General features: G+C 41.2%; 1 protein-coding gene across 2 annotated transcripts; it reads right to left on the bottom strand.

Annotated features, from left to right (window-relative positions):
• Nucleotides 1–27: 27 nt before the first annotated feature.
• Nucleotides 28–24048, bottom strand: elmo3 (engulfment and cell motility 3). 2 transcript variants are annotated; one of them, XM_038705403.1, is made up of 21 exons: nt 23794–24048; nt 19607–19718; nt 16527–16567; nt 16323–16395; nt 15047–15097; nt 14620–14789; nt 14341–14440; nt 14082–14233; nt 13691–13769; nt 12832–12882; nt 12594–12716; nt 12346–12468; nt 12116–12220; nt 11619–11727; nt 11351–11487; nt 5789–5952; nt 3703–3815; nt 3518–3622; nt 3273–3352; nt 1616–1696; nt 28–1477 (listed from the first exon to the last, which is right to left on the bottom strand). In XM_038705403.1, the coding sequence occupies exons 2-21, from the start codon at nt 19682–19684 to the stop codon at nt 1265–1267; spliced, it is 2148 nt and encodes a 715-aa protein (XP_038561331.1). In that variant the 5' UTR covers nt 19685–19718; nt 23794–24048; the 3' UTR covers nt 28–1264. The 2 variants fall into 2 exon arrangements, with proteins under 2 accessions (XP_038561331.1, XP_038561332.1); XM_038705404.1 differs by having other exon boundaries at nt 19607–19715.
• Nucleotides 24049–25058: the final 1010 nt, after the last annotated feature.

The raw sequence follows: 25058 nt of genomic DNA, 5'->3' as shown, positions 1-25058 counted from the left end.
GCTATGAGCAAAACACACGCATGTTTGTTTTTTTTCCTCAGTATAAATCAACTATTTATTCATGTGAATTCACCCAAAGCACATGATTCAAAGCGATAGAGATCACAGAGGGCTGTGTGTCAGGAATGCACTGCAGTGGACTTTTGTGACTGTGCTCTAAAGATTTTACACAATTCCCAGAAAACACTCAAACACACTGTGATATAATGTAGACCTGTGTCAGTTCTCGAGTAGATGCTTCGGGTGACACCACTGAGTGCTCGTAGCACATCCTGGTACAATAAATTCCTTGTAAGAAATTGATCAGTTTTAAAATTCATTCAGGATTTGATTACTGACTGCATCAAAGATTTGATATAAAACCATTTTTCATTGTCATAACTGTTTATGATGGCAAAAGTACACTTGCTTACTGTTAAAAAAAAAGTCAGCTTGGTACCTAATGCAAAACGAATCACTTTTAAAAATAAAAAAAAATAAAAATACAGAGCTTTCAGGGCATTTCTGCTCCACAGTAATCATACTGAGCCACTGGGAACCATACAAAGGCGAGTACCTTTTAGGTATATTTGCAAATATTGTCCAACATTAAAAATCTACTGTATTTGTCTTTCATATGTTGGAAAAACAAAATAAGAAAAGCAAATACAAGAATGAGCAAAAGATTTAAGACAAAGCATCAAAACAATCTGCAGCCTCAACCAGTAATAAACCACCTCTCGCAATATTTCATGCATCACACAGTTTTGGATATATTTAGAAATATAAAATGATTACAAAACAAAATAAAAGTACCATTACTTGTGTGGCTGTATTATGTAAAAAGAATCAAATTTTTCTGAGTTTCTGTTGTTTTTGGAGCTGTTTTGGCAGTTGACAGCTGACGAGGAATCATGAATAGAGCTACGAACTGAAAACATTTCTCTCCCAATTTATGGAGTGATAATGTGCAGCATTTAGTGCAGTCAATAACCATTTGATATCAGTTCACAACCCCCCTATTGTAGTTTAAAGACAAGGTTTCTTTCCACAGGTTTTGTCCTGCTCAACAACATGCCCCAGAAGAAGAATCTAATGTCGAGGTTATAAATCTGTGTTATAGGAATAAGTGCAAGGATGCACAGGTCAGGTCTCACCATACACTCACACACACCTCTTATTTCAGATACACACACATACAGTATATATTTACACATTGACACGTCGTAGTTGCACTCCAGTGAATGCACACACACACACACACACGCACGCACGCGCACACACACTACTGCTCAGTCTGGCTGAAGTCGTAGCAGAAGTTGTAGTTGCTTGGTGGTTTGGGGACAGCTGGCGCACTATCGGGGATGGTAACGTTCTCAAGGTCCAGGAGGCGGAGTTTAATTTCCATAGAGAGGAGGATCTCCAGCTCAGCGCGCATTGATTCACTACTCATCTCCCGGCCGAGGAGAACGCTTAGTCCATCTGTCCACAGGCAGAACTGACAGAGAGGAAGCTGGTGAGTATACTGGTGATATTCTCACTGTACATTATAATGCACACAGAGGAGAAGAAACTGATGAACAGGAACATGTTCTGGGAATCTGGGGAAGACGAGTAAGATCAGAGCAACACTCACATCAGTTCTGGAGGGGGCGATGAAGTTCAGGCTGTACTCTTCTACGTCATATGTGATGGTAAATGCCAGGTCCAGCACCTCCTGAAGCACATATAGAAAACACAGTGAGATGTGGCATGTTCGTGAGCTTAATCTGAAAAGACAAGGGCCTTTTCTCATCCTCTATTTTGTGACTCCTCCCGTCTGTGACCTGGAAATGGATCTCCTATAATGCATCTCGAGGAGAGAGAGAGGACGCATGCTGGAGGAGCTATGAGCGAATGCGCAATCCAATATTCTGCCCTTCACTGTTTGTGTAGTGCCTCGTAAGACGCTGTTCTAACCGCATTCCTTAATGACATTTCACCTCCGCCTTTTTTTATTTTTTAATATATGGTTTAGGATACGGGGGATATGCGGGCCAGGGCATAAATATGAACATTGTGATTTAATTGCGGGCAGGTGAAACAAGGTGTAGCGTCTCCCCATTCAGAGAGATGCTGTGTGCATTGACTCACGAGGCAAAGCAGCATAATATAAGTGATCATTAAAATCTCTCAACGAGCCAACAGTCAAGATCAAATGTTAAGGAATGCTCTGTGTTCTTCTACACATCCAAAAGTACTCACACACAGTCCAGGTTCATACAGTAAAACAGTTTGGAATAAAGCAGCCATCCTCCTGATCAATCCTGAGCTCCACTAGAGCGTCTAAACATGGATTTCAGTTAAACTTTGAATTCTGTTTCTCCTGAAGAGTTTCCTCTGTCTGTTCTGTCAAGTGTATAACAATTATTATTTTTTTTTTTTACATTTGCTGCTTAAATCTCCCACCATATTTGCTGTGACATTATGTTTAAAATGACTGACAGCAGCCTCTAATCATTAAAGTAAACCTTTACAGAAAACTGTCATGCATCAGTCCAACACGATAAAGAAATCACAGGGACTGCTAGAAGTGAAATTTCATGTTCATTTAATGAGAGAAAATAATGACTTTGGGTTAAGTGACGATGGATAATTTATGCATACATGCTGATTCAGATTCCGATCCGCGCATCACACCAATTCAACTGCTATAATGACCTGACGAACAGCTGCTAATGTCAAATTATTATAACAGAATCTTCTGCATTCAGCACTAATTTGCTGTATTTCATGTTGACATATGACAGCAGTTTACATTATTTAATCTGCACTGTATAATCATGTGATGACAGTTGCATTTGGGCCCGTAGGCTACGTTTGAGATCAACATTACTGTACTATTTCCTGCACGGATGATGAAACGTTCACCCTCATCAAGCTGAGGGCTTTGGTAAACCGACCCCCTCTTTGTAGTGCATGATACTGTAAAATGTGACATGTCATTATGTTAACAGACATGTCTCTGGATTTCGAAGATGTGATCTGTAGCCTTTATGTATTGGTACCGACCGCTGGTCTGATCATCTGACAGATCATAGCGGCAGGCTGGATCAAAACAATGGACTGATGATGTGCTGTAGCTGTGCTACACATCATATTTAACTGACGCTGCTTTAAAATGACGGCTCTGAAACAGGGATGTCAAATTTCGTTAAACGCCTGTTGCCTCGACTCCTCTCTCCTCCTCTGCTTACATCTCTAGTGGGAGGAACAAACTTATAAATGAAAAAGGCCTAAGGAACGCTGCTGACCTTGTTCTGTTTGCCTTTGTTCTCCTTCATGTGAGGACAGTCTTTTCCCGTCAGCAAGCCTTTAATATCTGCTACTGGAACTGAAGGAGAGTGGAGAGAATGGAGAGAGAAAAAGAGTAATGAACAAAGAAGATCAAGTTAATTTAATACAAATAAAATAAAAACTCCAACTAATTTTCATTATACATTTTTTGTCATGTCATTTAAATACAGAATACGTCTGCCCCAGCCCAACTTCAACCCACTCTTCTCTTGCAGTGTTTCAATTGGTGGATTCTCCGTGTCTTCCTCCACATCACCGAAGTGAAGCATTTTGTGATTTGGCGACAAGCGGCAGTACCAAAGTTTATCTGATAAAAACAGACAATCAGAGGTTAGCCGAACAGCTGTGTTACTGTGTTTTTTGAAGGATGTGTGCGTGCCCTCTCACCCTGTCTGCGTCGGCTGCTAATCTTCTTGAACATTGTTCCTTGACACAGTCTGTTGAGTCTCTGCTGGCGGATCAACTCAAGCAGCTCTGGCTTCAGGCGCTCTTTAAGCTCACTGGAAAGAAAAACACACACACACTCAACTGAATGCTTCAAAATGCTTCGTCACATGGTCTTGGCATCCCCTTTGTTGCAAAGGAGCTCCAGTTTGCAGACATGGTTGCAAATTCACAACTAAACCAAAGACAAAGAACAACTGACACAAGACATTAAAGTCTAAATAAACGCATCACCATTGACGGGACAATAATAATTTTTCCCTCATTAATTTGATGGGAAACCATAATATATTAATAATAATAATACTTTGTCATATATAGCAATTATAAGTCTCTTTGGATTAAAGCATCAGCTAAATGACTGAGTTTATACGGGTCTGTAGCAATTATTTTCTACTGCGCTATTGCCACCAAACGGGGATTCACAACGCAGACAGCACACCTTTACCAACAATAAACCCAAGATGCATGGACGACCCCTGAATATCACAGCATTCACTGTTTAGTGACAAACACACTATGGCTGCTGACCTGTCAGCTGGTTCCACAGGGATGGAAACTATCTTGAGTCATCAATAGAGCAGCTGATCAGGTTGTGCTACAGACTAGGGATGGCACTCATCCGATACTGATATGGGATATTGGCCAGATACTGACTCAAATAGTTGGATCTGGTATCAATTCAAATTCAACTACTACTACTGTGCAATGTGTCTGCAGTGCACCGGTAGACCCAAACATTTTGCTAGGAGAGCTAACATAGGATGGAGGGAGCTAAAAACAACATCCCCACTACAGACAATGCATTGCTTTACTTTTTATACATAAAAAAACAAACATAAATTTTATCTAGCACAATGGAGAGCCGTATATAGCTGCTACAAGAAACTGAAATTAGCAAAACCATCCACAGGCAGTATCTCACAATTTTTATATATTTTAGTAAATATATGATTATTTCTTTTCATGTGACAAGACTGAAGAAATGACACTTGGCTTCAATGTAAAGTAGTGAGTGTACAGCTTGTATAACAGTGTAAATTTGCTGTCCCCTCAAAATGACACATCACACACTCTAAACACACTCTAAACCGCTGGCAACAAAAGTGAGTACACCCCTAAGTGAACATGTCCAAAATGGGTGTCAATATTTTGTGTGGCCACCATTATTTTCCAGCACTGCCTTAACCCTCTTAGGCATGGAGTTCACCAGAGCTTCACACGTTGTCACTGGAGTCCTCTTCCACTCTTCCACAGACCTTGCGCTCCTCTACCTTCTGTTTGAGGATGCCCCACAGATGCTCAATAGGGTTTAGGTCTGGAGACTTGCTTGGCCAATCCATCACCTTTACCCTCAGCTTCTTCAGCAAGGCAGTGGTCGTCTTGGAGGTGTGTTTGGGGTCATTATCATGTTGGAATACTGCCCTGCAGCCCAGTCTGCGAGGGGAGGCGAGACACCATTATTTTTTTCAGATCCTCAGAGAGTTCTTTGCCATGAGGTGCCATGTTGAACTTCCAGTGACCAGTATGAGGGACCTGAGACCTTGTAACACTAACGAGTCACATGATACCAGGGAGGGAAAATGGCTAATTGGGTCCAATTTGGACTTTTTCACTTAGGGGTGTACTCACTTTTGTTGTCAGTGGTTTAGACATTAAGGGCTGTGTGATGTATTATTTTGAGGGGACAGCAAATTTAAAAGCTGTACACTCACTACTTTACATTGTAGCAAAGTGTCATTTTTTCAATGTTGCCACAAGAAAAGATATAATAAAATATTTTTGTGAGGGGTGTACTCACTTTTCCTAACTACTCAGTTCAGCTGGTATTTGCTTTCAACATAATTTGAATTGTTTCAACAGCAAAACAATTAGTTACAAAACTGATTTGAACATTGATTTTTAAAGATTCGGTATGAGACTTTATGTCTTCAGCCGGTGAACGGGGCATCTTCTGAAACAAAGGAATCAAACAAGGCGACAAGAAGGTGCACCAAAGACTGGTATCATCAAATATCCTACTACTCACAGTACGGGTGGAGCAAGAGTCTCTTCTTGGTGAAGCCGCTCTGTCTGCCGCAGTTTGAGGATCTCGCTGTAGTTGAGAGCATTAACTTTATTCTTGAAGAGCTCCAAGGAGGTCGGCTTACTGGACAGTGTCCTGGTGATCTGCTCCCTTACCACCTGCATCACCTGGGGATGGAGACATGGAGACAGAGTGAGGTTACATACTGTACAGTTCCACATAAGCTGGAATGGTCTACTGCTTCCTGTGTTAGCTGGAAGGGATGAGCAATGTTAAGTTTAGTTTTTCTGACTTCTTCATATTTGGGCTGTGTCCCAAGCAGCTCACCCCCACTAACACTTCCCCTTTAGTGGTAAGATACAGCAAAAAGAAGCGTAAATGTATAAAGTCAGATGATGAGGGTATGAAGGGCCATCATTTCTCAATTTCTTCTTCTCTTATTTCAAAAATTTTACTGTCTTGTACTTTTCTTTGTGGGTGGCTTTCTTGTGCTATCAAAGTTTAATTTATCAATGAAACAGAGAAAAACACAGACAAGTCTGCACAATACTCAAACTCAAAGCTCTGCCTACTAGATATTTCGGAGCTTTAAAACATGAGACCCGATCATCAGCATTCACAGGTGTTTTGGTTTCACATTTTTGGTTTTCACACATGTGGTTTCTATGGCCAAGAATGAACTTCCATGCTCAGATTTGCAGAAGTTTACGCTAACTTCCGCTCTGTGTAGAGCCATGCTACAGGCAGCAAATCAGAAGCCTGTTAACTCTGATTTGTTCACACTAGCATACAGCAAGCTGTGACCAAGGACAGATCAGGAATTCAGCTCCCACCAACAAAATTACAAAAATACAGGAAATATGTGGTATACCTTTAAGTACACAAGTACCCTTTCGATTGACAATATAAAAGCCCCTAAACATTACCGCTGACCTTTAAAACCCACATGACGACTTATTCTTCCATTTACTTTAGTAGGGCAGAACTTGGAACTTGTCCATGGAATGATAGATAATAAGTGCAGCTAGTCGACTGTTCAATCAGGAAGAATACTTCACTTCCTCCCCTCCACTCTTTCATTCATTAATCCTTCTAAGCCACACCCCTTGCCCCCAAACCATCCATAGATTTTCCCGCCTACTTCTATTATCACTTTAAAGTTACAGAGTAACTACTGTGTCTGCACCCATCTACCTAAACTCCATAATACAAGTTTACGATCCTTCTCGGCCACTACGCTCCTCCAACGAACGCCGCCTGGCTCTGCCATCCCTTCACACAAAGCAATCCAAGTCTCAGCTGTTCTCATCTGTGACACCACGATGGTGTAACGAGCTACCACACGCCATCAGAGCAGGGGCGTCCCTCTCTAACTTCAAGAAGCTCTTGAAAACTCATCTCTTCCGAGAAAACTTCCTCTTATAACACCTCTAACTCCTAACCTCTAACATGCACTTCCTGTGCTCTTCTTCTTCTATCCCCTACAATTATCTTGTATTGATTGCACTTTTTGTTAACTTCTTTCCTTAGGTATTTACCCCATTGATGTGATATTGGCCATTACTGCTTACTAGTATTTATTGCTGCTTTTATTAATATGTATTGTCAATTGTAGATGTCGTGCTGTATTTTATCCTCTGTTAATGATTGTATGTTGTTCCTCAAATGTAAGTCGCTTTGGATAAAGGCGTCTGCCAAATGAGTAAATGTAATGTAAAGTTAAGAAGTAAACTCCCTCCAGGTTCACAATGTCCAATCGCATAAGCCGATACCTACATCCCCTCCTCTCTGACCCACACAGGGGGCGGCCATTGATCAGTGTGTTCATTATCAACACATCTGCCAGCACCATCAAACAAAGTGGGAGGTTCTTTAACAGTTATGAGGTTCATTATACTTTGGCAAAACCAGGGGTGAAAATGTTGAACATACATTTAATATAAAAACAAATAAGTCCCTCCAGATTGAACTGCTGTAGCACTGACTCAGCATTGTGTGTGTGTGTGTGTGTGTTCTACATGACTTGTTCAAGTGAAGCTCACACAGAGGGACAGAGGGTGAGCCCCTGCTACCCTGAAACAGGAGCACAGGGCAGTGGGTCAAACTTGCACGCGTGTAAAATCTATAGCTCCCTGTAGTATTCGCGCCTCATTTGTAAATACTGGAAAATCTATACAAAAATCTATAGTGCTACAAGACCAAGCCAGCTCCAGCACTTCATGTCCTGCCCTCGATTCTCTGACCCACACTCTGCTGACCTACATCATTCCTGTTCACACCCAGTTTGACTGATTGTGAACAATCAGTGGGTAAAGTGTAATTTGACCCATTCAGTGCAGCTCTGTCCACACGGCTGTGTGCTGTTATACAAGTAACTGTTTGCTAAAACAAAGTATCTGCTAACAAGCAATTCACATACATGAAATCAAAAGCAGAAATCTCAATCCCATGACAACCTGATCGCGCTTGTTACTATCCGACAACAACCTTTTTTAATGTGACAGAACTGTTTACGTCTACAGAGAATAGCAGAGTCTATCCATCTGGCAGTGGTGGAAGTGCAGACGGCGACATCCAGACTGTCATTCTAGATTGTGTGAACACGCAGGGACACAAAACAAGCCACTAGAGTTTGACACACTCCCGCCCTGCTCAAGCCCCCTGAGCCAAAATAACCTCACTGTCCAGCAGCTTTCACATGACACGAGCCTCAGACACTTCACACTGTTATGTCATCACACACACACACACACACACACACACACACACACGCACGCACGCACACACACGCACACACCTGGAACAATTACCTAATCAGCAACTAATCAACAATAAACCACTTAGCGCACACTTCAAACCAAGAAACAATGCTCAAAACAACCTTAATTGCTATACATATATTACTGTATGTGCTATGTTAAATCAATAAAGATATTGCTGGAAAAAAACAAACAAACAACAACCTTACCTCCATTTTTTTTTTCCTTCAGGGCGGACTATTTTGATAAATATGTCAATCCCAACTTCGAATTCCAACCGTCGTTAACAATCAAAGAAAAGTGACGAGGATGAGAAGTGGTGAAAGGGAGGGAGAGAGATAGAGATCACCTACATGACAGGAGAGGTTCACGGCTGTGGGTGTTTTGTAAACAGACACCCTGATACTCTCACACACATGCCCCCACCCCTCCCCTCCTACCTCCTCCAGCCCCTCTGTCATTTAGCTGACCTGGCCAATAGCAGCGATGACTGGTCTCTGTTCCCTAAAACCCTGCAGCATGTGCACACATGCCAAATGTGTGCGTCTGTGTGTGCATTTGTGTTTGCAGAGGATGACCATTAATACAGGGGGTGTATAAAGCTACGCAAATACATGTCACGGGATGGAGTGTGTGTGTGTGTGTGTGTGTGTGTGTGTGTGTGTGTGTGTGTGTGTGTGGAGCACAATCATGTACAAATAAAAATACAAATACTTCCAATTCATTCCCTAAACAACAAAACCTAGAATTGTGATATCGCATTTCCCATATTTTTCTTTGGTTTCTCTTCCACTCCGTTCCCTTCAACCCTCTCATTCTCTCCCACTCGCATTGTTTCCAGAGGTTTTATGTTCCCTCTGTTGTTGTGTAATTACAGCTCATGCCCTGGGCGCTTTGTTTTCCTCATTTCCTTCTCCCTCTGTTTCTGCCGCCCACCACGCTTCTCTTTGTCCACCCTAATGCCCCTTTGTCCTTGCCCCAAAGCACCCTGGGTAGGGGGCCATGGGGAAAAACAAAAGGCCGGTCTGCTGGCCTGGCGCTCAGGACACTGGCCCGCTCCTAAAAGGTCAAAAAGGTCGCTGAGTTTCATGGCTATCAGGAGAGCACTTTGTTGATGACCGACAGTTCTGTGTGTCTCCTTTTCAGGACGGCTATATTCTCAATATTTCTCCCAGACTAGACCCTGCTGAATGCTTGGCTCAACATATAACCATAGTGCAAATTTTACATTGTGGTTGTAAAGTCACTGCATGTTCATAAATGCAGGGTCAACACTGTCTGTTGGGGCAGGTCGCAGACTCTTAGCATAAGAATGAAGCTCTACGTCACAAAAGTAGAAACTTACACAAATACACCATAAAAAACTCCTTGAAAAGGCTCTAATTTTAGCTCAACTCTGTGTGTCTGGTGGAGCTTTTGTTAAATTTTAATTAGTTTGAAGACATTCATAGTTCATTAACATAAGTTAAATGATGCAACGCCTGCAAAGATGCACGTACGATGAGAGAAATTTCACCCAGAGCTGCTGTGGCTCAGTTTTATACACAATTCATGATCGTTCATTTGAAAAGCAATACAGTGACCATGCAATGAAACTATTTCAACATTATGTCACCATTTATGGAAATGGATTTTGTAGTTGGGCCTGTCCCAACAAATGGCAGAGTACCACAAAAAAGTACTCCACGGGAAGTGCAGAGCTGACATGTCACAGGATTTGTTAGCAAGATTTGCAGTAAACAGGCCTGCTCTGGTCATGATGGGACCTGAAATACACTGTGTCATCTTTTTACACACACAAAATGACAGACAGATTCAACTGATATTTGTTGGTGCAGCGCCTGTGGAGACTGTAGAGCATAAAAATATCCCTTAGCAAGGCAAGAACTGTTCCCATCTTTGTGGGCAGACATTAATAAAACAGTCAACATAAACAGTAAATATTAATACAGTTTTTATTATAAATATATAGGGGTTATGGTATTTTAATCTGTGTTGTAATACCTTACAATTACTTGGAATCCTTCAAGAAATACTTTTGTTAGTTTGGGAAATATGCTTATTTTCTTTTGTACTGAGAGTTTCATGAGATGATTAGCTAAGCACAAAGACTGTGAAGAGGGGGAAACGCCTGGCCGGGGTGTGTGACATGAATGTTTTTTGCATTCATTTCAAAGCCACAGGAACTGAAAACATTAAAAACGAGAAAAAAGGAGAGGAAGAGGGAGTGAGACAGGACCTGGGCGTGCACATTTCACGAGCAGAGAGGAGACGAGCGGATCTACTAATGCCCACTTTCACCCAGCAATGGACCAGCTCATTAGAAGAGACAGCTGTCACTCTGTTTGCTGTTAACAGAGTGACAGCGGTTAACAGATACTCAAGTCTGCAGTGTAGTAATACACTTCAGTGATAGAATTATAACTTACAGAGTTTGAACTCTCTGGGTCTGTCTGATAATGGGTCCTGATATCTTTGGTTACATTGATTAAGTGGGGCACTTGCTGTTTTTAACATGCCTTCATCAGGATTGGAAATTAGGTTGTTTCCGTATTATCACCTATTACATATTAATGATAAACAACAGATAAAAAAAGTAAGTCAAACCTCTTTCCTACCAAAAATACTAATAATAAATAATAATAAATCAGGTAAAAAAAAGGATCAAGTCATAAGTTTTACTTCCCGCGTCCATGGCTGGATGATTTTGAAGCTAGCCTGCCTCGTCAAAATCCTCCAGCATGGCACAATAGTTCTTGCTAGGCCTATGAAGACAGCCACGCATCATTATGCTTTGCTATTGTACCTTGTCAAAGTCCTCCTGTGTGGCTCTCATCTCCTTCCAGGTCTTGTTGAGCAGCTGAATGCAGACACAGAAAAGCTCCTCCATCAGGCGATCTTGACTGAAGAAGATGGGGTGGTAGTCAGATCTTGTCTCTGAGGCTGTTAACAGAGGAAAGGATGGAGAAGATGGAGGACAAAAGCAAAACAATGCAAGATTATTAGTTTTATCATTGGTTTGACTAGAAGTCACCGACAAAGTTACGGCACTAATAGGTTGGAGGTCAACTTACGGGGCTCTCCGATACGAAGGATTTCGCACAGGATGAGTGTGAGCTGGATGCTGCTCCTGGCAAATGGACACTCATGTTTGTCTTCCCTGCTACTGTTCTCCAGGACAAACTGGGAGAGGGAAACATTTTAACAGTGTATTGTAACCATAAAAAATTTAATTTGAGTTGGTCACAAAGTGACATAGAGCTCACACAGACAAAAAGCACATGACAATATGCAACTTTACAACAGTTAATGCATGAAAAGAAGTACAAATGTTAAGACAACTGAAACATGTTTGAGCAACAATATAATAACTGTGATAAGGTTGTATGCATCTTTCACGGTTATTTCAAATAAGGCACAGCTCAGATTAATGACTTACTGCTCAAGGACGTCATGATGCTAGCTAAGATGTTCACAAAATGTTTTGAGAAACATTTTCTTGTGCCATAAATATAGTTGTAAATGACAAACTCTTCAAGTTGTTGAATTACAGCAGATAAATCACGCTTACCCTGCTGTAGGCATCAGGATAGCTTGAGGCAAAATAAAACATGGTGTCCAAAGCAAGAAGACCAGGAGGCGTTCGCACCAAGTCCTGACCGGGGTTACTGTTGTTCTGAAAGGAAATGATCAAAGACGATATTAATCACAGTAATATGAAGATGAAAACTAGTGGTATCGATAAGAACGATGTTCCTGAACAGAAACATTGTGGAAGAACTCTGGCCAGCAGTCACTTACAGAGAAGCCTAGCTTCTTGAACTCTTTGGCGCAGAGCGAGCGTCGCCTCTCGTGGCTCAGACTGTTCTCGCTTTCCATCTCAAACGCTGCCTGCCGCAAATTATGAAGGATGTCTCTCTGCTCCTGGAGAGATGAGGCAAAGAAGCAGATAAAAAAAATTGTGTGTGGGTGTTAACAGCAAGTTAGAAGGCTGATCATCAGCAGCAGATGTTTTCACTCCGAGTTAGACTCGTCATGTGAGAGCTTACCTGGCTGTAACAGTCCAGAGGCGTCCTCATGCGAGGCTCCAGGTGATTCAAAGTAACTGACTGTAGGACATAGAGGTAGTGGGCCATCTCGTCCTGGACTGAACCAGAACTATGGATGATGTTCTGCAACAAATGAACAATCCTCTTTAATAGCCTAGAGTGTTGCTTTATTTACATTCCTTTCATCATATTATCACAGAAAACTGTGTGAAATTTGAATGTAAAGGAGATAATTTACTTTATAAATGTACTGACGGAGATTCTTCTTTTTCAGGAACGCAAACATTTCCTGAAAACAAACAGAAGACAAGGAACAAGAGAACAAAGTGAGCATTAGGGAGATGTGTCACTAGGGTGCAATGACATGTTTCTAACATGGGGTGGCGATATAACGTCAGTAACTGATTAGTGGGCGGGACGATGGTTAGTTATAGGACTTTGACCTCTGTAAGGAAGTCATCACTTGCTGGTACATGCATCTCTAACCCAACCTCGTTTTCTTCAGGACTAATATGCTGATAAGAAGGGTGGATTTGTTGACCTACTGTAAAAATGAGGAAGCGTGTGTGTGAGAGTAACAAAGAGTCTGAGAGAAAGGAGATGGATGGCTGAATGAAGGAACTGTTTCCGTACAATGAGAGAGGAGCAGGAACAGAACAGAACAGAGGGAGAGAAAGCCTCGATTGTCTGCGGAAAAGCTGAGATGACCAGACAGAATGAGATAGATGGGTCGTCTCCAGCTGTCTGTAAAAAGTGGCGCCTGCAGGATTTTGACTCACGTGTACAGTAATGACGTTGTAGTCTAAATAACCTCCTACAGTCCCAAGTCACATGCATGCCACTCTCAGCCTTGGGATACAAAAGCTTCCCATCAGTGCATGAATGCACCACAGTAAATAGTTAAGATGGCTGAAAATGAAAAACATCAGCTAAGTTACAGTACGCACAGTGCATACTGATTTACAGCTGTACGCACCACTGTCTGAAAGTAACAGACATTCACAAACTAGAGGTCTGCATGCTTAGAAGCTAGAATAGCTATGAGAAGAGGAAGTGATGGAAAGTGCGTTTAAATGTAAGAAGCAGACAGGCAGCACCTGTCTGTCCGAGTCCCCGGCTGTTTGTAGTAGTGCCATTAGGAGTGCCATGGCTTTGGTCTGGATCTGCTGGTTCGTCCTGAAAGAGGTCAGAGTGGAGAAAGGAGTTTACTTAGGTCTGGTACCTTCAGCAGGACATGCCTGGCAGAGATCTGCACTACTGAATGCACACTAGTTTCCTTCTGTCTTTGATTTCTTCCACTAATATGAGTAGCTAAGTGTTTTGCTCTTGAAGCAACCCAGCAGATATTCGGTCAATGTAATGTGTATGTCTCATTTTTTCACATTAATTAAAGTCTAAAAAAGTAATATGCTACACAAAGCACATTTGAATAAATATATATTCATTTATAAAGCAAGCGTTCTAAGAGCCTTTCAATCTGTTACTTACACCTGGAGGTGAGCGATGAGCCTCTCCAGAGTGACTTCCTGTTTGACCTGCAGGAAGAGACTGTGGCTGCTCAGCACCATGCTCTCCAGGATGTCCAAGGACACCTGCTGTATTGACGCATCGGTCGGCTTGGCATTGACGAAGCTGGCAATCTGAAAGCAGAGAAAGAAGGAAGTGGAGGAGAGAAAGAAGGTGGGAACATTAAGAGAGAGAGCAGCTACAGCCGATGAAAAAAAGATGAGAGCAGCAAATACAGCACCTTCTTGATGAAGTCAGATGAGAGGTTCTCCCATGAAACTATCCCATGATCCATCAGTTCCATGAAGCCCGTCAGTGTGTGGGTCATGATCACATTACTCCTGAATGATGCAGACACACATAGAAAGAAATATTTAAGCAATAGACATTCATTCTCACACACACACATACAAAATCCTTTTTAGTAATGCAGTTACCGTTTTAAAGCATAAATATTTAAACTATCAAGGGTCTCAGGAGTCAGCAAAGGAAAATGTGCACAGGCACATGGAGTACTAACTCATTAGAGTCCTCCACTATCTTGACCAATAAGATGTGTCCGTCTCGGCTGATGAATTCCTGGGCAAAGGTCACGTCTGTGGAAACACTCGCCAGTTCCTTCAGTGAATCACAGCGCACGCCTGAGTCCGAGCTCTGGATGCCCTTGTACAAGTCTTCTGCACAGCGGCCCTGCGTTCACCAGCATCAATGAAACACATGAAAAAAGAAACACAAATATGCTCACACACACCCCAACTATTTTTTTATTCATATTCTTGCTCTTCTTTGAAACGCAGCTACTTGAAATGGCAGTGACAGGTCAGTGCTAATTCTGTAAACCTGCTGCGTCCAGACTGTAAATGAAAGAGTGACGAGCCAGTGACAGAGGGCTGGAGGAATATGAGAAGAGGGAGGTGAAAGAGACAGCCTGACTGGTGCAGACTCACCGGTGCCTTGGTCAGACGAAGAATGCAGCCGTTCTTAATGTCCAGACGATTCTACAACACACGAATAAAAAAGACACACATGAAAAAGTATTTAAATATATATTTTTTAAATTACTAAAACACACTGACATATACAGTGACACTTAGACCACAAGTTAGAGGAAGTAAAACACACATGTATACAAATAACTAACTAACCACAGCGAAGAGAGAAACACAGAAACATAGAACGCAAACTCACTGAGAGATAGCAGGGCTTGATGGCATAAATACATTCATATTAAATGGCTGACTCTATGTTACAATCTAAAGGACTCAACAGGAAGATAACAAGCTCTGCACCTCCTGGCCAAAGAAAACTCGACTCAACCTGCTGATACTGCATTCCTTCTAATAAAGCATTTATCCTACTCCAGCCTCACTTCTAGGGCTTATTTAACAGGTACAATGCTGATGAACGTCGCTGCAGGGAAAAAGAAATGCAACAGAAAAGTAATGTACATAGGGCTTCTAGCTGAAGCAATTCCCCTTGCCCCAATTTCTGAAATCAGACTGCTGTTGAAAGCAGGAAATAATCTCATTATTACACTGCATGCAATTAAGCCAAGTGTTCCTCAGACTCATCAAGAACCTGCTCTTAAACTGAAACATCTGCGTTTAACTACAAACTCACTAACTTCAAAGTTAGTTATCTTGTATCAACTATAAGGGTGCTAAAAGTAGAAGCCTGCTGTGTGTTTCACACTCTAAACAGCAGCACTTTACTTATGATGATCTCACTTCAGTTTACTTCAATACATTTTTCTCTGCATATATCTGATGGCACTGTAATAGCTTCTGCAGCCGTGCCTTCAGCCCAAAGAGGGGGAGGGTCTTCAGTGGCAACCTTTTCAAAAGGTCACTTGACACCAAGAGGCTGAGTGTAGTTCCAGCTGCTTTTCTATTTTTCTTTCTCACTCCCCATCCTTTGCTTTCCCAGCCTGTCTCACCCTCATTTTCAACAGCATTAATGACAATGAATGGTGTGAGTAATTTCATGTACTTTTAAGGAAAACACTAACAAAAGCAGTAAGAGGTCACAAAGTGTTGACAAACTTGTGATTCACTGATTCATTGCTGCGCTTTTACGTCTTAAAAAAGAGATTTAAAACATTCTGCTCTTAAACATCTGAAGGGCGGACTCAGGTCTGTTGTTCAATGCTTTTGAGATGTGCTCAGACATTTACCAGGACTGTAGATAATTATTTGTATGGATTTCTACATAGAGGTGACTCACCGATTCAGTGATATACATCTGCACTCCATCAGCATACTGCAGAGCGTAGTTGTCAGGACCTGGGAGATTCCAGCTACACATGCACATGCAAACTGACATTAACTATCACGGTTAATACAGTTGAATGATAATGATGTCAAACATTACCACAGACACAGAACATAGAGGCAGCAACACAAATATAAACCACTGTCATCAACTTACCCATCACAAACCTCCTTTATTACAGCAGACAGAGGCTTTTTCTGCACAGAGACACAACAAAACAGCATGTAGTCAAGCACATTTACACAACATAAAAAACACACACCTGCTGCATACATGTGGGTCATAAAAACAAGACTTTGCAGACTCTACCATCAAAGTATTTTCTCTGTCAGGGAGCTGAACACACGCTTCAGTAATGTCATGCTCTTATGGGATTGTGGTACCACAGCTATTCTTGCTGGCTGCAAACCTTGTTTGCTGAGAAGAAAAAATCCAAGCGCTCCCCAACGCTTTCTGAACAATGTTACCCCTCAGTGCCCAGATCCCTCTTTGTACGTAAATACAAGCCAGACTACTTCCATGTCTGGATTCTCAGCTATCCTGCCATTAGTGGTTATCCCAGCGGTCAACCAATCAAAATGTCTTCGGGTACTGCGGTAGACCCAGTGGCTGCTCTGTTATTAGTGGCAGCAAAGAAGGTCAACCAATCAGATATGTTTAGCGGAGACGGCTGGGCCAATGAGAAGTTTTTGAGGTATTCTTCAGGGCTTGAAAAAGTGTGTGAAACTGTGTTCATTCCAGTTGGGCTGCATTTTCCAACTCTTGAAATGACTAGACCGTCTAGTAAGGACCTGTTAAATCAATTCCCTCAGTTCAAACCTTCTGACTGACCGTGACTGAGAGACACACACCCTTGCTGTCTGGGAAAAAAACAACTATTCATGTGTGGTGTATTGCGCAAAGAAGTACAACTTCCCCCAAAGTTTCTGGGAAACGCATGGAAAACTTCCCCACAATCACATTTTGTAAAAGCTGAAGAAACAAAACCAGTGGGTGAGTATGGCTCCCCAAAGTGTTCAATGTTATAAGACACAATTAAATAAATAAATAAATAGTGTCATATAAATGAACCAACAATTTGTGAAATTATGAAAAAGTTGTTAAAAACAGCGTTTAGCCTTAGCTTAACAAGGCTGCCAACTAGCTAGGTCAGCTTGTGAACTTAGATAACTGATTATTACATGTTAGCAGTGTTACCTAGCTCCTGTTGACTAGAGCCACCACAGAGAAAGACTACATGTCCTTTTGGTCTTCACAGAGCTGTGCGTCTTTCTCTGAGGAACATCTTTAGAAACACAAAGCTACAGAGGTAACTGAATTAACCAGCTAAAGTTAGCTGCTGCCGTCTTTCACTTTGATACTGAGTAATAAACCACGCTCACAACACCACCTAGCTAGCTAGTTAGCCAGCCAGCTAGGCATGTGCACATTGATATTAGTTTTTAACAGAACCTAAGTGGCTCATTCTGGTAGCAGTTGTAGAACTTGCTAGATTAAGTGGCAGAGGGCACCTTGACAAAGCCACTGTCATGAAAACATTAACATTACATAGTAACATTATGAAATAACAATTGACCCTGGGAAAAGGCCTTTTGAAATAAAGATAACTCCCATAAAACTCTGGTCAGTTATTATTAAATAGCAATTTCACAAAATGTTGTTTCATTTATACTTATTACACAATATAAAACACCTATTTGTCGATTCAATATTGAACACTTTAAAGCTCCATAGGTTGGTCAGTAAAAAGCATCAGGGAGAGTGAATGAAAAGAAAATGTTGAAAAGCTGACACATTTATGTAACTACCAGTCAAAGAGACGTTTATTATATTGGCAGCGACATTGTAAGGCTATTTTTAACATCACGTGCTGCAGCTGCTGCATTAAACCCTACTGGTAAGGAAGTGGAGATCTGTAGGCACACACACTACACAGTCAACAAAAAGGTTTTATAACAACACATTATCTTCCTGTGTTGTACCAGTGTAACAACTGTTATCTCACCATCAACCACAGACGCATTTGGTCTCTATTGTTGTTCCAATCAAAGAAACATCTCAGAATTAAGCAAAAGGTCCAAAAAAACAATTCTACCAAGCATTTTTTAAAATTGGGTTGATGCCTCCATTTTTTCCAATAAAATACCTGAACCTTTTCAGATGTGAGTGCATATCTATGTGTTTGGATATGTTAGAATTTCAAAGTGTGTATGTCAAAAATGTCAGTGTCTGCAAAAAAATCACTGTCACCAGCCACATGAATCAGTACACAATGTATTCCCAAGGAAATGTATTACCCAACTTGCAGTCAGTGCTACTGCGGGGGGGGGGGGGGGGGGGGGGGGGTGATAGAGCCAGAGACATCCTTTTGGTCTGATTGGTTCACAGAGTTGAGATGTCTTCTTGTCCTGAATTTTGTCTCTCAGTTACTTACTCGCCGCTTCCCAGATTGTGAAGCACCTCTATCAAGCACCTCCAATAAAGTAGTTATGGTTATACTGAGCAGCAGCACATTTGATCAGCAAACAAATATATAACTAGTTCACACAAAAATAAACCCTTGACAGAACACAACACTTGCGTGATTCTTGGCATCATCGTCTTCTCAGAATCTATATCTACTATATCTACATCATGCTGCTATTCAAGTTTCTAAGTGACATGACAGTGAATAGGGCTCTTGTGTAGTAGTACACTGATGTTCTTCAATAAACCAGGTAGTTTTAAGATACATATACATAAAACAAGTTGGATTCTGTTGTGGATGGGTAAAACATTTTTTGTGAGTTGTGGCCCATAGTGCCGCTGCAGATTTTTGTCTGACCGGCCACCGGGAAGGTCTCAAACGACAGAACTTATGAGCTAACATTCCTGCCCTGGTATCACTACCAATTAAACTCACAGCAAGATATGTATCTAAAAATCAGGTTAGGGATATGGCTGCTGTTGTGGTCTTTGGATTTACCAAGATGAGCAAATGTACCAGCGTGAGAGGAAGTGCTGCCTGAAAAGACGCAACTAAGGGAAAGAAATTCCCATGGTGGTTCGCTGTCAGAGCAAACAGCCAGCTAGAGAAGTCTGAGAACAGGCAGACACCAGAGACTCCACATATATACGATACTAAGATGATACTCTCAAGTATTACCAACCAGAATAACAAATTACATAGTTCATCAACCTTTACCAGAATTTGGAGTTTAAAACAGAGTATATTTGAAATTGTGTGTGTGCATTACCTGGTCCAGTTGTATGAGCTGGGGGTAGGCCCCAGGCATCTGGATAGCTATCTTCACTATGTCCTTCTGTTGTGGCATGTTGGCACCTCTTGACTCCACCAAGCTCCAGCTGCTGATAATGAAAGCGATGAAAGTGTCACAATAAAGTCTCATCATGTTACACGCAGTTTATTCCGTAATCAATTTGTCATGACCTTTACTACCTGGAACCTGGGGGAAACTCTTTAATGGGGACCTCACCAATGAATACCAGTAAACAAACCAAATAAACACAACATTTCTGTCCTGTTTCAACAAAGATAACTATGTGGAAACTGTAGGTAAACTACGACTGAGCTCGTTTGGAGACTTTAAATCCCAAGATTGAATTACACACTGAAATTTATGTGGCTGGACTAAAAATCTGACCTCTAAACTTGTGATGAACAGAATATCGATCATTTTATAAATAAACAACAATGCAGGCCTAGTCTTGACTTCAACAACTGAACAATCAGTTCTTCTGTTCAGTTCACAGACTTCCATTTTGACAACAGAGACACTTCTAGTGGGCTTTGCTGTTGTGTCAAACTGAATAATAATTTGGTGATTTTAAAACATGATAAAGTGAAAAGCTAACCAACCCGAGAGCAGTGTCTCTGTAAGGTGAACTGACGAGTCCGGTAGTCTCATAAATGACTCATGGCGGTCAACGCAACTATCATTTTCAACATGAAGTTGTAGATCACCGTGTTCCTGTTTCATTGTGTATTTATGGCGCACTGAGTAAAGCTGAGAGGGCTTAAACTGTCTGTTCATGCAGGATCGTTCACTCTTTCGTCTCCCCTTTCCAACTCACACACACATCCTACAAACTTCCTCCTCAGCCTTCAGACAGCATTCCCAGAGGATACAGAAGAAGCTGTTGTTGTGCCTCCAACCCTTCCCCCTTTCTTGTCCTTCCACATCTCCCCCTTGCTTTCAGCACATGGAAACAATACGGTTGGATCGAAATTCTTCTGTACATTCACAAGCTCACGATGAGAGAAAAGAGATCGAGCTTGTGCCTGCCTGTGTTCGGGGTGATTATCTCGAGGATAGTTCACATAACTCACTCCAGACTAAAAAGGAAGGCTCTCACAGTTTATGGCAAATCTCAAAGCAATTCTCCTGTCAAAACAACCACATGCCTTTACTGTCCTCCCATCTCGCTCTGCCCTGAGGCAGCAACTCCACTGATAAAGACTGCCTTCAAAGCAAGAATGAAAAGGACACTCAGGCTGGAGACCTGCTGATTTTAACAAGAACACACAAATACAATAACACCAAGTTTGTTTTTGAATCATTTACATGGACTAGACGGCAAGGATGAACATCATGACGCTGGTACTGGTGCAAAAGGTCAGCTTCAACAAATAACATCAAGAACTAGCGGCCTTAATCTTAAAGAGATTTGGGGGAATGTAGGGTTGTTCTAGGCCAGCTTATGAGTCAGCAAATTCAAGGGCAAACTCCGGGTACTGGCATGTCATGCCTTTGTAACAACAAAGATTGCCTGTGGGTTTGAAGCTGAGTATTTGTCTGAGCTGTATAATGATGAATGTGAAAGCGAGTCCATGAGTCTATTAGTTGAAACCCAAATTATTGCTTTGGTTGCACTACAAAAAAAATCAAAGGAAAGGTAGGTATTAACAGCTGCATCTTATGATGTTGTATTTTTCTACCAATTGGGAATGACCTATAAGAAACGCCCAAGTATTTCACTCTGACTCTTACAGTTATTAACAACAGTTCTCGAGATGCCTGGCAATTTAAAAACTTTGTTTATTTAGTCATAAATATTTAATGAAAACATCCTGATGTTTCTAACTGAATAATGCAAGTTTTTGTGTATGGCTATCCGAACATCTTGAGAAACAACCATTAAAAGGCCGTTCACTCTTGAATTTACTTACAGTCAAGTTTAAGAAAATTGTCTTACGGAAAAGAAAATGATGCAAATATTTTTCACGATATTACTGTGATCCAAATTCTAGATAATTCCTTTTCTCCTATCACAGTACAATTAATATTAATCACTTTTCTATTGATATTCTGCTGCTGCACTTACTGTAGGCGAGTGTGTCCACAGCAGAGATACTCTAGTGAGCTCACACTCAGTGGTGAACTGGATCATACAACAGGGAAAAGGGCTCATAGAGAAATGCAACAAATGCAGCCAGTTACACTTGATGAAAAGAACATTTTTTAAGTAGAAGTCAGATGGGACAGGACAGAGAGTTAAAACATTAATTTAAGTCCAGAAATCTTCCAGCGCTCTGAGTTAACCCTGTGCCGACCACAAAGCACCACCTGCCTACATTCATGGCCTGTCCGTACATGCTTCAGGCCTCGTCTAACAGTGGGTGACATTCTAACTTCACTACAAGAAGAAGCAGCATGTTTCCTCGACTGTCCAACAAAACGAGCTTTGTCAGTGTTGTAACCTGTATTCTGCCTTATCAGATGTACCACATACTATTCTAAATCGAATTACTTGCTGGTCTGACAACCTGGTGAAAGAAGTGGAAATGAGAAGACAAATTAAACATTCAAAAGCTTGTTCTGAGATAATTTCACTGGTTACATGTTCCTTGTAGCTAGAAACCAGTTAGAGTATTCCAAAAATGGAAAAATGTTGTAATCAATGTTGAAGCTGTTCAATGTTTCCCTTTCTTAACCCAGCAGAAGAGAGAGTGGAGGTTTTCTTCTCATTCTCTGCAGAGGTTAACCACTGAAGTGAGTGAGGCTGTCAGTTTCTGTGCCTGTCTATGCCTGTCTGTGATGTCCCCTAAATTAAGTTAAAGTGGAAGCCGAAACTGCACTTTGTGTACATGTCTGTCTGCTTCTAAACAGAAGTGAAGGTTTTGGTACACTATTGTCAATGCAATGATTGCAGTTAGCTAACACTCATTATAATGATTAATGCATTTTATAAATCTATTGATATATCAGTTACATTAATTTCCAGTTAATGTGTCAATTGGGTTTAATTCGAAAGATTTTTAAGCAAAAATGTACTGGTTACACTATTCGCACATTTTCAGTTTCCCATGACAGTAAATGGAATTTCTTTGGGTTTAGTGCCAGGTTTGGACAAAGCAATGTATTTTGAAGGCATCACCTTGGACAGGCAACCTTTCTGACATTTTATAGACCTAGCGATATATCAAGTCAGATTCATAATGTATTGAAACAATTGTTAGTTGCAGCCTTATTAGGTTTTATCTGAAGGAAAATCATAGATTATTATCAGGACACACATAGTCGACAATTATTAAAAGACATGACAAATTTTTACTGTGTTAATATGTCATTACCGTAATGGGAAGTTACAGTACAGGGAAAATACATCTAGGCATAAAATGTTTAGCTGTCATATTGTACAGTAAACTCATTGTTTCCCCTCCATGGCAGAATACCATCTTTCACAGACATTTGCAAACCACAACGTATAGACACAAGTGGAGGACTGATTTTAAATACCCAGACTTCACAGAGTTGTAAAGATTAAAATGTCCACCATGTTCAGCAGCTGTCAGTGCCTGAGCTTAAAACCACCAGCACGCCCAGACCTTTTGTGAGCCTGCAGAGTCACCAGTGTGTCTCAGACCCCCTGGACTGACAGACCCCCCTCCCCTCTGTGGAAGTGTGTGTGTGTGTGTGTGTGTGTGTGAAGGGGGAAGCTCTCAGCTGCCTGAAATTCCTAACCTGACAGGGTACCCCACACACACTCACACACTCACACTCACACACACACAGAGTATATCTCAAATGCAGGATTAATACAAGAGACAGACTGGAGTAATACAGGCTCACTTTGGGCTTCTGCTGAGATTTAGTGGATTCTGAAGTTCTATTTATAAGAAGAAAAATATAAATATAGCATGGCCTTAGTTCTTTTTTAAGTAGTTTAAAACAAATAATTGTAACTTAAGTGTAGCTGAGCGCTGTAAGGTAGTTAAGTCCTGTGCTTCTGTATAAGTGTTTCAGCTAACTGTAGTGAGAAGTAAACGCGTGAATGCAAATAAAACGTTAAAACAGCACTTGACCTGTTAGTACTTTTTGAAAACTGACATGACTACTGCCAAAGTTTTGTGAAAAGATACAGGACACGTTTGTGAAAGTGTGAGAGTCAGCTGCAGAGCTTTTCTCCTGACCTAACTTACCTGGTTTGAAAAGACAAGTCGACGGCTACAACTGTCCTGCAGGAACCACCGCAGTCGGTGCGAGAAACATTTGCAACTGTCTTTCTTTCCCCCCAGAAGGACCGAACTCAGTCTGCAGAAGCGACTTTTCTTAGAGAAACATCTGAGCCGCTCAGAAAACCAGGAGGAAACTCCTTACAAAGTTTTCAGGAATTATTAGATCACTTAAAAGTTCCGGGTTGGTTGGAGTGGTCCAGGGGTGGATTTGAGTCAAGTTAGCCAGACTTTGACACCGGCGTTCCGGTTTTGCCTTTCGAAATAAAACCATTCCTGCCCAGTGTGTTTTAACCATAGAATATATTTAAAAACCATAGACTGTAGATTTTAACGGAAATATTACATGAGACAGAAACTGTCACCGTCTAATTATTTCATTACATTTAATCCCATTTATATGTATGTATGTAAGATTTTAACTTCAGATCTTTCAGCGTGTTACTTCCAATCAGCACTTGCGCTTTTAATTTGAAAGAACAGTACTTCTGGACGTGCGGTTGCTCCTTATGCTGAGCTAAACCATTTTTTTCCTCCTTCCAAGATGTAGTTTCAATAATTGAAAGTTCCGGGTCGGGTATAGTTGGTTACAGCTGCCCTCTGCTGTCCGTCCCAGTTGTTTCCAAGAGTTTTGTCATACTGTAACGTTATACGCAGATTTACTGTCAGTAGGTCTTTTTCTATATTCGGGCCTGTTGTAATCAAATGGGCAGCTGGGTGTCGCTTATTGGAACAATCGTGGACTACATTACTACACTGACACTGCTGCACTTAATTTCTCTCTTCTGTATAGTACATTTTTAGTTATTAAAAGCACTAGTGAGCTGACAGGAAATGAGAGGAGGAAGAGATAGGGAATGCAGCAAGAGTCCAGAGCTGGAGTCAAAGTGGAGAAGCTGAAATGACATGGTCCATCAGGACACCCCAACAGACCTATAATTTTATAATCTATAATGTGACATCATGGCAATATATATATCAACGTTGTTAGACTTTTTAAACATTTTAAAGACTTTTAACACCATAGGCCCTACTCCACAGATGACTTGGTTATATATTGATAGCTGTTCAAGTTTATTTGAAAAGTGCATATGACCTCAGCTGCAAACACCCATGAATTCAATCAATAGTCCACTTATATTCTCTTTAAAATGCATGTAAGCTCATGACTTCTTCAAAAATAATGTCTACCCCAAGCTTCAACATATCTGAGCATGATTTCATGATTCTCC

The sequence above is a fragment of the Micropterus salmoides genome, unplaced genomic scaffold, assembly GCF_014851395.1.
Source record: "Micropterus salmoides isolate LMB-PRFRI ecotype aquatic unplaced genomic scaffold, ASM1485139v1 Ms_hic_scaffold_8, whole genome shotgun sequence".
NCBI lineage: Eukaryota > Metazoa > Chordata > Actinopteri > Centrarchiformes > Centrarchidae > Micropterus > Micropterus salmoides.
This window is presented reverse-complemented; position numbering and strand designations above follow the sequence as displayed.

Bases quoted from the DNA above. Each gene is read 5' to 3' on its own strand.
- elmo3 (XM_038705403.1), bottom strand. From the start codon at position 19,684: ATGCCACAACAGAAGGACATAGTGAAGATAGCTATCCAGATGCCTGGG. The intron at 16,568-19,606 runs GTAATGCACACA...GTCTCTGTGCAG, and splicing joins AGCTCATACAACTGGACCAG to AAAAAGCCTCTGTCTGCTGT. The intron at 1,697-3,272 runs GTCAGCAGCGTT...TATGTGCTTCAG, and splicing joins ACAAAGGCAAACAGAACAAG to GAGGTGCTGGACCTGGCATT.